The sequence below is a fragment of the Ambystoma mexicanum genome, chromosome 11 (assembly GCF_040938575.1).
Source record: "Ambystoma mexicanum isolate Mex_15411 chromosome 11, UKY_AmexF1_1, whole genome shotgun sequence".
In the NCBI taxonomy this organism is placed as follows: Eukaryota; Metazoa; Chordata; class Amphibia; order Caudata; family Ambystomatidae; genus Ambystoma; species Ambystoma mexicanum.
The window spans coordinates 1,462,275,176-1,462,287,571 of record NC_090934.1 but is presented as its reverse complement, the minus strand read 5'-3'; the positions used below and the strand labels follow the sequence as shown (position 1 = coordinate 1,462,287,571).

General features: G+C 50.1%; 1 protein-coding gene across 2 annotated transcripts in view; it reads right to left on the bottom strand.

The window, feature by feature from the left end:
• AAGAB (alpha and gamma adaptin binding protein) overlaps window positions 1-12,396 on the bottom strand; it is a 429,906-nt gene that overhangs the window by 389,090 nt on the left and 28,420 nt on the right. For both annotated transcript variants that reach the window (XM_069625133.1, XM_069625134.1), the window contains exon 2: window positions 7,104-7,294. In XM_069625133.1, coding sequence (XP_069481234.1) covers window positions 7,104-7,294 — 191 coding nt within the window. The remainder of the gene's footprint in view (window positions 1-7,103; window positions 7,295-12,396) is intronic.

Below are 12,396 nucleotides of genomic sequence, written 5' to 3'. Positions count from 1 at the left end.
CTCTCCTATTCAGCTGTGTTTCAGACCAAGTCTGGGGACCGTGGGGACCGCAGAACAGGCCTTGACCTTTTATCTGGTAGTGGCGCATTCTTTGTTTATCAATGATGAACCTGTCTATCTTGATTTCATGGATCCGGGCACTGCGTTTGACAAGGTCAACTGTGGCAGGCTATGGAGCATGCTTAGGTCCTTGAATTGCCCTGGTGCCTTGGTGGATCTTTTAGAAGGATTACATCACTAGACAATGGCCTGAGTAAAGAGTGGGCCTGCTAGACATTGCACCCCTTTGTTTCAAGTCGAATGCGGGGCACATCAAGGCTGTGTTTTGGCCCCTTTGCTTTTTTGTCTTTATATAAATGGTCGCTATGACCATTTACTTAAATCTAATTCTGACTTTCCCAGGCTGGGCAAACGGCATCTGCCCTTAGTTGCCTATGCAGGCGACACTGTTTTACTAGTTAGCACTCCTACATCTCTTCAGTGCTTTGGTGATGATTATGCCAAATTTATGGATACCCTAGGTCTGGTCTAAGGGTTAATGCCCAGAAGTCAGCTGTGATGGTTTATCACAGGGGAAGCGCCCTCTGAGGTTCTCAGCTATTTTTATAAGGGAGAGCTAGTCCCAAGAGTGGTTCACTTTGATTACCTGGGGGTGAGGTTTTTATCGAATTTCGGGGCAGAGGCACATGTGGAGAAGCAGACCATGAGATTTAAGCAGGCAATTGGGGATGAGGGAGCAATAGCTTTGGGACCATTTAAAATAAAAACCAAGTCTTTCCGGGCAAAGCTTCTTCTGTGGCAAGATATGGCATGTAACATTAGGGATTTGGCAAAACTGATCCTATCTAGGTGGTTCAGGTAAAGAGCACTTTGGGGCTCCCTTGGTCTGCCCCCAATTTTGCAGTTCATCAAGAACTGGGCTGCTGCTTTCTTACTGATCGGATTGCATGTATGCGTGCCAGTCATTGGTTAAGAATTTGGGGCCACACCAAAGCTTCCTTGACCCAGGAACTGGTCAGTCATCTTGTGTGCAGAGATCCCCTTTTGGTACCCTGTGGCTGAGGTATGTGAAAGCCATGCTGTTGGAGGTGGGTGTGGGTCACTGTTTTTCCACAGCAGTGTGTTTTTCTAAGAAGGATGTAATCTCTACAAAAAACAGTGTACTCGGTTTCTTCAGACCAAGAGAGTCTCTTCGGAGATCATGAGGCCTGTCAATAGAAAACAGGACAAAAGTGTGACTCCAGGACTCAGCGCCAGTCCTGGAGTCACACTTTTGTCCTGTAGTTACTTGTGGACGGTTAGGGCTATTTTTCTGTCCAAATCCAGTGACCCGCGACACTTTGGAGAACTCAGAGAATCAGAGAATGATATTTCAGGCCAATTGATAGGGATTGTAAGTAGTCGCCTGCCAGAACAACTTGTGAATAAGCCCCACTACCACTAATCCTTTTGTAACTTTCCTCTGCCAATAGAAAACATTTGAATATTTTGTTTCCCCGACTTGCAGAGGTATTTGAGCTGCACACAGTACCCTTATTTCTACGGCAAGTTTTAACTATTTATTTAAGAGCTGTGGTGGTGGGTAGGCTCAAGGGGATGCGGACCAATGGTGTTTGCTTTGTGGGACCCCTAAGGAAGACTTTGCACACTTTTTCATGTTCTGTCCAGCTTTTTCAGTTATTACAGAATGCACTCTGAAATCTGTATTGTTGGGTTTGGGCTTTCGTTGTTTTGAACCTGCATTGCACTACTTGCTGCAGGCGGATTCTGTACAAGTGGGTTGGTGTGTATTGATTTTTTGTAAACGCGCTCTGTTCTGGAGAGAGTCTCTGTTAAGATCAGTTAGGTTTCTTTTTTTTAAGTCTCTTTATGGTTGTGTTACGAAGTTCGTTGGTCGTGTAGAGTATGGACAACCCCTCTGTCCCCAAGAAACACCCTGACCGATATTGTTATATGGTCAGTGTGAATATTAAGGCCACAGGTGGAAGTCCGGAAAGCCAGGACGCGGGAACAGCCGGAAGAACCCCTTGAGCGCTGCAAAGCAAGATACAGTGGTTAAGCAATGAAACAGGGCCCGAATACCTTTATGTACATAAACCCCAAAGCTACCAGAATACCTGCGAGTACTTGGGTCAAGGCGTGGGTCTCCTAGCTTAGGCTGGAAACATGCTGTAGGGTAGAACAGGCAACCACCTATTTGTAGGACCGAGGTCCTAGCCAATGAAGGGCTTAAGCAAGAGGAGTCCGTGGAGCAGGCGTGAGTCGGTAACAGACAAATTTAAAAGTACTTGAAGGGTTAAGCAAGAGGAGTCCGTGGAGCAGGCGTGAGTCGGTAACAGGCAAATCCAAAAGTAGTTGAAGGGTTAAGCAAGAGGAGTCCGTGGAGCAAGCCGAGGTCAGAATCAGAGCAGGTCCTTGAACAAAGAGAGAAGTCACGTGATCCGAAACTAAACAGCTGTGAAGCAACGCCTTCGGTTCACCGACTCCTTTTATCCTCGGAAGGGACGCACGTATAGTCACGTGTGACGTGACCCGAAAGCGTTGCAATGCTGCTAGGCAACCGAAGTCACGTGATCCGTGAAGCGCCGGGAAGCGCCGGTCTCCGCAAAGGACGTAAGTTCCTGAAGTGACGGAGCTTCCAGTTGATCTGCCACCGCCGTGAAGGGCGATAAACACCCGCTCCCCCATACATGCCATGCCGTGCCCTGATGTGTGCGACGTGAGTGGGGGCACGGTGCACGAGTGTTGGGGAGTGCGGGAATGGGTAGGCAAGGAGGGGCGAGTGGGGAGCTGTGTCCGTGGTCTAGGAAGCGGCGTGACAGGTTGTTAGACCCAATTATAGCTATTTTAACTTTTTTGTAATATTGTTGATTGTTAATCCTTCTGCCATGTTTTTATGGTATGCTTTGTTTTACCAAAATAAACAAATGGGAAATTAAATGAAATGCAGATGGAAGGATAATTTCTGATGCCACTGTTCTCACACCCTTTATATCCGATAAGTTATTCTTGGCCATTAACTTGAATTTGTTTTAAAGTGTTGTATTTTGTTACCAGATCTACTACAGCTTTGTATAGGGGTCGTTCAACTTCTGCCAAAGACATCCATGCTTAGTGTAGAGAATCCTAAGGGATTCCCCCCAGGAACCTGGTCTGGGACCCTTTTCATGTGGCCAGGGGAAGACAGGCACTCTCTGATCCCGACCATGTGGGTGGTGTACTGATAATCACATGGTGGAGTGGTGGGGGCGGGAAATCAGACCAGCATGAATGGGAGGAACCCCTTTTTAAAATGTTCCCCACAACCCTGCCCTTTTTATGGCCTTTTGCCATTCTAGAGAAGTGGAACGTAAATTTCCCAAAACAAACTACAAGTCCCAGAATACCTCTGCGACCGTGAAGGGGAGGAGGGCTAACGAGCCAAGTAGGGGTTCAGGTCAGTCAGGCAGGCACGCCTAATGACTTTATACAAGGTCGGGCAATTAATCATAAGGACCTGCACCTGAACCTAATCAACCCACTTGAGGGGCATAAAAGGCTGCCTGAGAGAGAAGCAGTAGAAAGAAACTGGGGCAGGAGCTGGAAGGTCGGCTGTAGCAGAATTAGAAGAAGCAGAGCACTTAGCCAGCAGAACACAAGGAAGCGTGACCACAACAGGGATTCTGGAGTAGAGAGGCAACTTCCAATTGAAACTGTGAGTTGGTCCTATGCGCACAAACCCTGAATAGCTGTGGGAGCACTAGAGAAAAACAGTTCAACAGGCAGTCTTTCCAGGTACACCTCATTGCTGTGATTGCAGAGCTGAAGTTGCAGTTGTTCCTAAGGCCTGTGTACAGAGGCAAGCGGAGGGCAACTGGAGAGTAGGAGACTCTCCCTTAATGAGGCAGGTTCAGAGACACCTGTGCAGTAGAGGGGTGTGAATCCCAAGAGTACCAAGTAGTAGCAGGAGAAGAAACAAAGTTGGGAAGCCGCAGCAGCCTGCAGTTGTTCTAATTGGGAGTCAGAAAAGGACGCTTTGCACTCCTAAGAAGCAGAAGTTCCTTGCCTGTAACTTTGGCCAGTTTTTAATTGCACACGCGCTGAAGCATGAGCAAGTAGAAATTTGCAGCAGAAGTTAGAAGTCATTTTATCAATGGGAAAGTAATACGAACTTTGCTGAAATGTTTGCATGTCATGAAAACCCTTCCTTTCCCTAACATCAGCAATACTTTGTTGCCGAGTGGTGTAATTCTTTGTTGCCGAGTGGTTGTGTGGCTCTGGTTAACACGGAGAAAGCTGTTGGTAGCCTAATTGAAGTTAAACTGACTTTCCTGAACAGTTGCAAGTATTGTTTAAAGGGGCCGCGTGCATGAGACAAGGTTTCCCGATACCTTGGCGGCTGAGTGCTGACGGGAAAGGTGGGAACGCGTCTCTCTTTGAAGTAACAGTTCAATATTGAAACGCAATCGCGTATACCTAATTTTGTTTTTAATTGAAGATACACATCTTGCAACACATAAAAGGCCGAAGCAGGAGATTGTATAAGTTGAAGCCAGAACAAGCATTACTCAACCCATACAGGGATCTCTATGAAAGTAAAACCCAAGCACCTAAGGACTGTACACCTGTGTGCTCTGAAGTTGATGAATGTATTGTTACCCAACAGTCTTCATCCAATGCTGGACAAGTGGCACAATCGTGGCCATTAAAGGCAAGGTGTATACAAATCTGGGGAAGGGAGCTGGGTACTTGTTCAACAAAGTTATTTTTTATATCTGCAAGGCAAAGACTGTTTGCAAGAATAAGAAGTGGTCTAGAAGCCAGAAGCAGATTCTATGGTAGCTGCAAGATAGGCAAAGAGGCTCCCCTTTCTTAGGATATAGAAAGAAAGTGCCATGCCAACCTGTGGAGGTAGATGATGTCTTGAAGAATTGCCCAACAAAGTGGTTGTTGTATCAGCTAATTACAGAGCAGTGAAAGTTGTGGCCGCAGTAGCAGGACTGCGGCTGTCAATATTTGACAGAACCTTAGAAGCTAACTGTGGGGCAAAGGAACCCGTTCTTATGGTTATGTTGCAGAAGGAAGTTATTGAGAGAGGAGAAAACCTCAAGCGAGAACATCCTGACAATTTGTACACAAGACACTGCAGAAGCTGAAAGTGGAGAACTTGTTGCCAAAGTGGCTGAGGTACGTTTGTCAACTTCATCCATTCTTTCCTGGAAGGAAGTCATCCAGGAAACTTCATTGGTGCAGTTATTTTGAATGTGCCATTGTAAATAAGGAACCCTTTCACCAAACAAAGAAAATATTTGGTCAGTGGATTTTATTTGTCTGAATTTCAAGACTTTGGTTGAGACTTTTTGTTCCTTGGAGGAAATTGACTTTGGGACATTACTGGGGAGCAGGATCTACCGGGACCAAGAGAAGTCTGTCGTGGCGGGTTAGTGCGTGTGCAGGGGCTCGTGGTACTGAGGAATGGGCTCGTGGATGTGGAGCGTGTGTGCGTGATTCTGTGTGTGGATTCTAAGTTAGGCACTTTAGATTTACTGTTACTGCCGGGTGGGTGTTGTTGGGTACATTCCGTGATGGCCACAGATTATGTTAAGGGGTTCGGTGTATTCCATAGAGGTCTTCTTTAAAGGAGTGTTCTTTGAGATGGTGAACGGGAGAGGATATGTCGTAGCGGTTAGTGCGTGTGCATGGGCTCGTGGTACTGAGGAATAGGCTTGTGGATGTGGAGCGTGCGTGCGTGATTGCGTGTGTGGATTCTAAGTTAGGCAGTTTAGATTTACCGTTACTGCCGGGTGGGGTGTTACCAGTGTTGCTCACTAAGAATCTATCGTAACGAAGTACGACACATTGAAATGGAATAAATACACTATTTATTACTTACCTGAGTAGCGGACTTCCTTGCTGATGAGGATACTTCAAAGTCATTCAAGGCACTTGCTGTTTGGTAACCTTTTACTTATGTTGCATTTATGTTGTTTTGAATGTTTATGTTGTTTAGTGTGAGGGTTCGTTTTGCGAATGCTAGGAGGTTTTCCCTTACATCCTAGACTAGACAGGGAATCCCCTGATAGAGTAGGTTTAGTTAGGATTTTTATTATTATGTTGTGTGTAATAACATAGCAAATCCTGAGAAAACTCACTACAGTCGCAAGTCTCACATCACTGACCCCTTACATTAATGCTTATTTACCAGCATTAGTAAAATAAATAAGTCTCACCAATGGTTAGACACCATTCATGCACAGGAGTGGAGAGGTATATGCCTTTACGTTGGGAGCATTCTCTGCCTGCTGGAGTTGAGTAGGGATTTACACACACTGAACAAACAATGTTTTCTGAGTTTAACAGCACCATTTTGGTGACAAATTGGTTCCTGCAGTGCTCCGGATAGGATTGTGAAGTTGGGAGTACAATTATTTTTAGGAATTAAAAACGTAAACCCAATTCACAATGGCAGCATTTTATAATTGAGTAAAATATGCTGTAACTGGAAAACAAATGTTTTTGAACTAATTCCTTTGCACCTAGTTATTCAGACACATTAAAAGATACACGTTTACTTCTTCCGATCAGACAGTAATAACAGTACTTTCTTCCTGTGGTACTACGTGCACAAGTGAGTGGTCCAAACATATCCAGGGAGCTATGTGGGTGAAAGCAGCGGCACAATGTCCTACGTGACTGTTTCCTATTTTTTGTTGGGAGTATTTTTACTCCCCATTTTTATATTTTGGGAGTATTTGCCTATTCTTATGGGGCAAAGTGGATGATAAGGGCTGGGTTACTGTATTCAGAATCACTCTCTTGGCAGCGGTTACTGTCCTATCTTCAAGCCTGGTCTAGGTTAGACAAGGGTAAGCAGCAGAGCCATGCCATATTCATCTGAATCATGTGCTTCAAGTACACATACTACAAAGGGCATACAGATTGGACGCATCCTCTAGCGCGTCTTAGTGACTGCACAGATTGTCGCTGTAAACTTCGTGCTCCTATGCTGAGACTGCAGAGTTTGTTATTCTTGCATTTCACTCTCCATGTGAAATGGTCACAGTTACAAGTCAGTGCTAAAAATATGAAAAAGGAGAGCAATGTCGGGCAAGCGGCTTACTCACTATTGTGCTGTCAAAGTAGACCACAAAAGCTTGGATGGTCTCTGCAATCTCAGAGGTCACTGAGAACCTATCGGCCACCACACACAGGTTGATGTCAGCAGAATAGTATTTGTTGTCTATCGTCCAGGGATACAGTCTCACTTTCTCATCCGCAGACTCTTCCAGGTGCAGCTCTTTAGTTCCAGTGATTTCTGTAGGACACAAAAAGAACACAAGATTGTTGGTGTCGCAAGTGGCACCTACAGGTTCTTATGTTAGGTGCCTAGTGTTTACCAAAGTCACAAAACTCATTAACCAGGCCTGCCATTCTCCACTGGGGGGACTGGGGGGCATCAAGCGGTTTACCCAAGTTAACAGTGTGTGGCAGGCCTGAAGAGGGGTCAAGGTGAGGGATTTAGAAATTGCCTGCCCTGCCCCCAAAGAGCAACATCTATCAGAATAGGGGGCAGGCAAAAAACAAGAAAGGGAATTCACAGAGAAAACAACCCCCCTTTTCAAAGATCTGCCCGTGTTGTCAGATTGTGTACGTTTGAGAGATGCAATGCTGCAGGCATATGTGTCAAAGCCAGAGCCAGCCGGGTTGTGGCTGCCTCGAGATGTTTTTGCCCCTACTGAGGACGTACAGGTGTCACTTTATAAAATTACGTATGAAGACAAAAATCACAATTCAAATGGGATACAAAATTGACACACAATGCAAAATGATGCAACAAACACTGCATCGTAAACACCCTTAGGTTCGAAGTGTTAACCCACAATTGTTTTTTTAACGATTACATGGACAAGGAGATTATAAAATGATCTGTTCAGTACCTAAGGAAACGGAAGGCTTTGCAGTTTTTACTTTGCTTTTCAAAACACACATTCCAAACTGCTAAGACTGGTTTTAAAATCCTCAGCACTGAGGGGGCGTGGCCTGGAGCGCCAGCGATGAGGCAGCTCCATTGATGGCCTCCGCACGGGCCCGCGGCCATTTACATGATTTCTCCGGTTCCTGCCATCCCACTCGCCTACACGACCTAAGATGTGAAGTGGAAGCCTCCCCTGCACTGCAAACCGCACTCTGGACGCTTAACAGGCCCGGACCTCCCGAAACGCGGCGAAGGCCCTTCTCCGGTGCCAGCATGTTGCTCCCCCAAGATGGCGACTGCCCCTGTGTGCCCCTCCCCCCATCTAGCCTGCCGGGGCCCGGCTTCGGAGACCGGACCCCCTCCAGCTTCCACCGGAGGTACACCAATGCGGGCGTAGTTTAGTTGAGCGGCCCCTCCACCTCGGCTCCGGCGGATGGCCCGAGACTTTGGTCCAGAGGTGGCGCGGCCGTCCTCTGCGCGCCGGAGCTTGCCCGTGGAGCCTGTGCCGCCGGCTCTTTCTCCCGGCCCTCGCCCGCTGCCTCCCTCCAACAGGGCATGCTTGGCCCAGTGCAGGGGCCGCCTGCGCCCAACGCTTGTGCGGGGCCGCCCGCACCCCCTTCTACCCGGCTCGCCCGTCGACGGACCCTGCTGCATGACTTGACCCCCGCCGGGGGGGGCGCATTCGCTGCCAGCTGCTCTGGGTCTCCTGGCCCGGCTGGGGTGCGGCGGTTCTCCGTGAGGCGGACCGCTTACCGTGCCTACTTGGCTTGAGCCTCTCCGGCTCCACCTACCTCTTTCTGCCGGCTGCCTCCTCAGCGACTTCCTCCAGCAGCCGTGCAGGGCCCGGCTGGACCCGCCTGCATTCCCCACTCGTCTGGGGCTGTCCGCACTCCGAGCTGCCCGGCCCCTCTGTTGTGGACCGGCTCTTCGTTCTTCCTGTGCTGGCGGAGCTGGCCCCTGGACTCCTCTCTGTCTGGGGCCTCAGTCCTGGGGGACCTCGCTGGGGCTGCTCCCCCCCTCCTTTCTCCAGAGCCCGCTGTTGCACACCCCCCATTGAATTTGGGGCCAGCCAGTACCAGCTATTGGGCTCCCACGCAGAATCGCCCGTCCCCGGCTCCATGTTTTCAGCGCCTAAGCTACGCCACTGACTCCCTGGGGCGCCCCTGCCCAACTCTGTTCCTATAGCCGAAGGGAGCGGACCTGTGACCCCTGCAGCCCGACATATCCAGGGAGGGTAACCTGCGGACCTGCAATCACCTGGCCTCTAGGAGCGACGCCACCAAGGTACTTCTACTGAGGGGCTCTAACCACTGACTATCTGCACAGCCTCCTGGGGCGCCCCGGCCCACTTCATCTCTCTAGCCCTGGTCATCACTGAATCCTCCGGCGGGCGCCTGGAGTCCTGGCGCGCAGTTGCCGAGCCCCCCGAAAGCGGTCCTTCTCGTTGGAGCCATGACTAAAGCTTTAAAAACCACTAAATCTGTTGACATCTCCACCATGCTCCTGGCCCCGGAGAGGGGGAAGACCACCGACCCCCCCAAACTCACCCCTCAGAAGCCCACTGATGATAAGGGGTTGCTCGCAACCAAAGAAGATCTCCAGGCTTTTATGTCCTACATCAAGTCGGAATTCAGGTCCTGAATGGCCGAACGAACGACCAAACTGGAGCAAACAGAACAACGAGTCAGCAACATCGAACATAGGTCGGGGGAGTCCAAGGAACTGGCTACGGATCACTCTAATGCATTAACGGAGGTCCAGCGCTCCATCCAGGGACTAATGGGCAGAACCGAAATCCTCGAGTTTAAGCAGGAGGATTTGGAGAATCGCTCCCGACGCAACAACCTCCGCATCCGCGGGGTCCCCTCCGCAATCACCGATAAGGATACATAAGCCTCTTCTTTCAATCCCTGCTGCCAGACATGGATGAGACGCAGCTCCTGCTCGACCGCAGCCATCGGTTGCGCCCCCGCCAGGTATCAGATACGGATCCCCCTCGGGACGTCATTACAAGAGTGTACTTCTACACTATCAAGGAGGCCATCTGAGCGATCGGCCGCTCAAAAGATGAACTCTCCTTCCAGGGCTCCCCGCTACAGATTTTCCAGGATCTCTCCCCTTTAACACCTCAGAAGCGCAGGCTGCTACACCCTTTCTCGCTCTTCCTGGGAGATCAACAGATCCGCTACTGTTGGTTGTTCCCCACAGCACTACAGTTTTCGTAAAAGGGCTCTCCCCGCACCATTAATCACCTGGACGACGCAGCATCCATCCTCCGCCCGGACTCCCCTGGGGCTACAGAACCGCACTCCTCAAGCCAGACGTGTTCTGGACAAGACGCCGCCTTGCCCAAGCCAAGGCGGACTCCGTGGTCGAGGGTGCAGAGGAACCGTAAACCCAGATAATAGGGGCTGGTAGCTGCGAAGCACTCATGGCGCAGGAACCACCAGAATACCCGTAAACTCGCCGCTGACCTAATGCGGTCCATACCCTCCTCCAGGGTGGATGTCACCTTTTTTACCCCTGGAGAGACTCTCACCATCTGGAGTGGCCAGGGGTGTCATGGACTGATCAAAATCGGTCCCCCCGGTCGCAGTTTGCCCCTCCCGTTGGAGGCCGCTGTTGGAAGTTCTTATCTCCCATTGGAGACCATTTCTGAAAAACCCTCAGCCACAGGAGACCCAATGCAGCGTATTCCTCACAGTTATGGCCAACCTAATCCGTTCCCATTCGCCCCCCACCCCCTGCAGGAATTGGACTCGGAGCACCAGGCCCCGCACCTAAAATTGAAGTTCACCACCTTAAACGTCAGAGGCCTGAATTCCCCCCCGAAGAGGAAATCCATCCTTCAAAGACTGCGCGACGAGGGGATCTCAATTGCTTTCTTACAAGAAACGCACCTTCTCCCAGCAGACTTCTCTCGCTTACGAAGTAGACTCCATCCTCTTTAATTCTTAGCCTCCAGCGGAACTAAGAAGAGAGGCACCGCTATTCTTTTCGCAAAGGACTTACGGCCCCAGATCCTGGACTCGCTGTGTTGCCTCGAGGGCCGCTTTATGGCGATCAAATGATCTGTCTTCGGCCAACTTTACACCCTTGTTTTAGCCTATGCCCCAAATGAGCATCAGGTGGGATTCTATCAGGACTTGGAGGACTCCCTTCTCCCATTCGCTGAGGGGCAAGTGGTTGTCGGTGGCGACTTCAACAGGGTCCTGGACCCCCTCAAGGATAGATCTCACCCCCCAACGACCAGGGACCTGAACTCAGCAACAACTCTGCTCCGCTTATTCCACGCCCTGAACATCGTTGACTCCTGGAGTGCCAACACCAGAGGAGAAAGACTTTCCCTTCTATTCGTACGTCCACCGTACCTTCTCTAGAATTGTTTTGCTACCGGTTTCCCCTCAGATCGTGACCTTTACGGACGACGTCACGATTGGCTCCTGGATCCTCTCGGACCACGCTCCGGTCTCGCTTGCCCTACGGGCACACAACCCGGACCCCCCCCCCCCCTCCCCGCCGCCAGTGGGCCTTGTACGACCCTATTCTGGGGAACATGGCAATGAGAGACACGATCGCCAGAACCATCAAAAACTTATTTGCGGAAAACCCAGACGAGGACACCTCCCCGGCTAATACCTGGGACGCCATGATGGCGGTGCTTAGGAGAGCTGATCACCCAAGGAGCTGCATACCACAAAGGGCAACTCGTGCCACTCTGGAAGCCGAGGTCCGTGAAGCCGAAACCACCCATAAACGTAAGGGCTGGTCCCCGAAGTCCTACAGGGTCCTACAAATGGCGAGGAAAAGACTCGAGGCGCATTACGCCGATGCTACAGCTAATCTGCTGACCGGAACCAAACAGTGGTATTATGCTGATAACAATAAAGCTAATAAACTTCTGATCAGCAAGCTGGCCAAGGAAAAGGGCAGGAACTTCATCCTGGGACTACGCGACGCACAAGGGAAGATCCACCACACGGAGGGCGAAAAACTACAGCTGTCTGTATCACAAACATGCCCACCAATCGGAAATAATGACCGCTGTCCCGCGGGACCCAGATGAGCAGCACTCCTACATTCAGGAGGCGTCGCTGCCGCTTTTGAGACCAGAGGCGAGAGAGGAACTGGAGACACCTATCACCGATGAGGAAGTGGAGGAGGCCATTAAGAGTCTAAAGCCGAGGGCCCCTGGCCCGGATGGGTTCTCCGCACGCTTTTATAAACTCTTCCGCCCCCAACTTGTGACTCCCCTGACCTGCCTATTCAACTCGTGTGTGGCCTCTGGCACAGTCACCCCATCAATGCAGGAGTCTATCACGGTGTTGATTCTCAAGCCTGGAAAGGACCCCCAGGAGAACAGTTCGTACAGGCCCATCTCCCTGTTGAACTTGGACGCCAACATCTACTCCAAGGTCCTGGCCAACCGCCTCGCTCCTGTT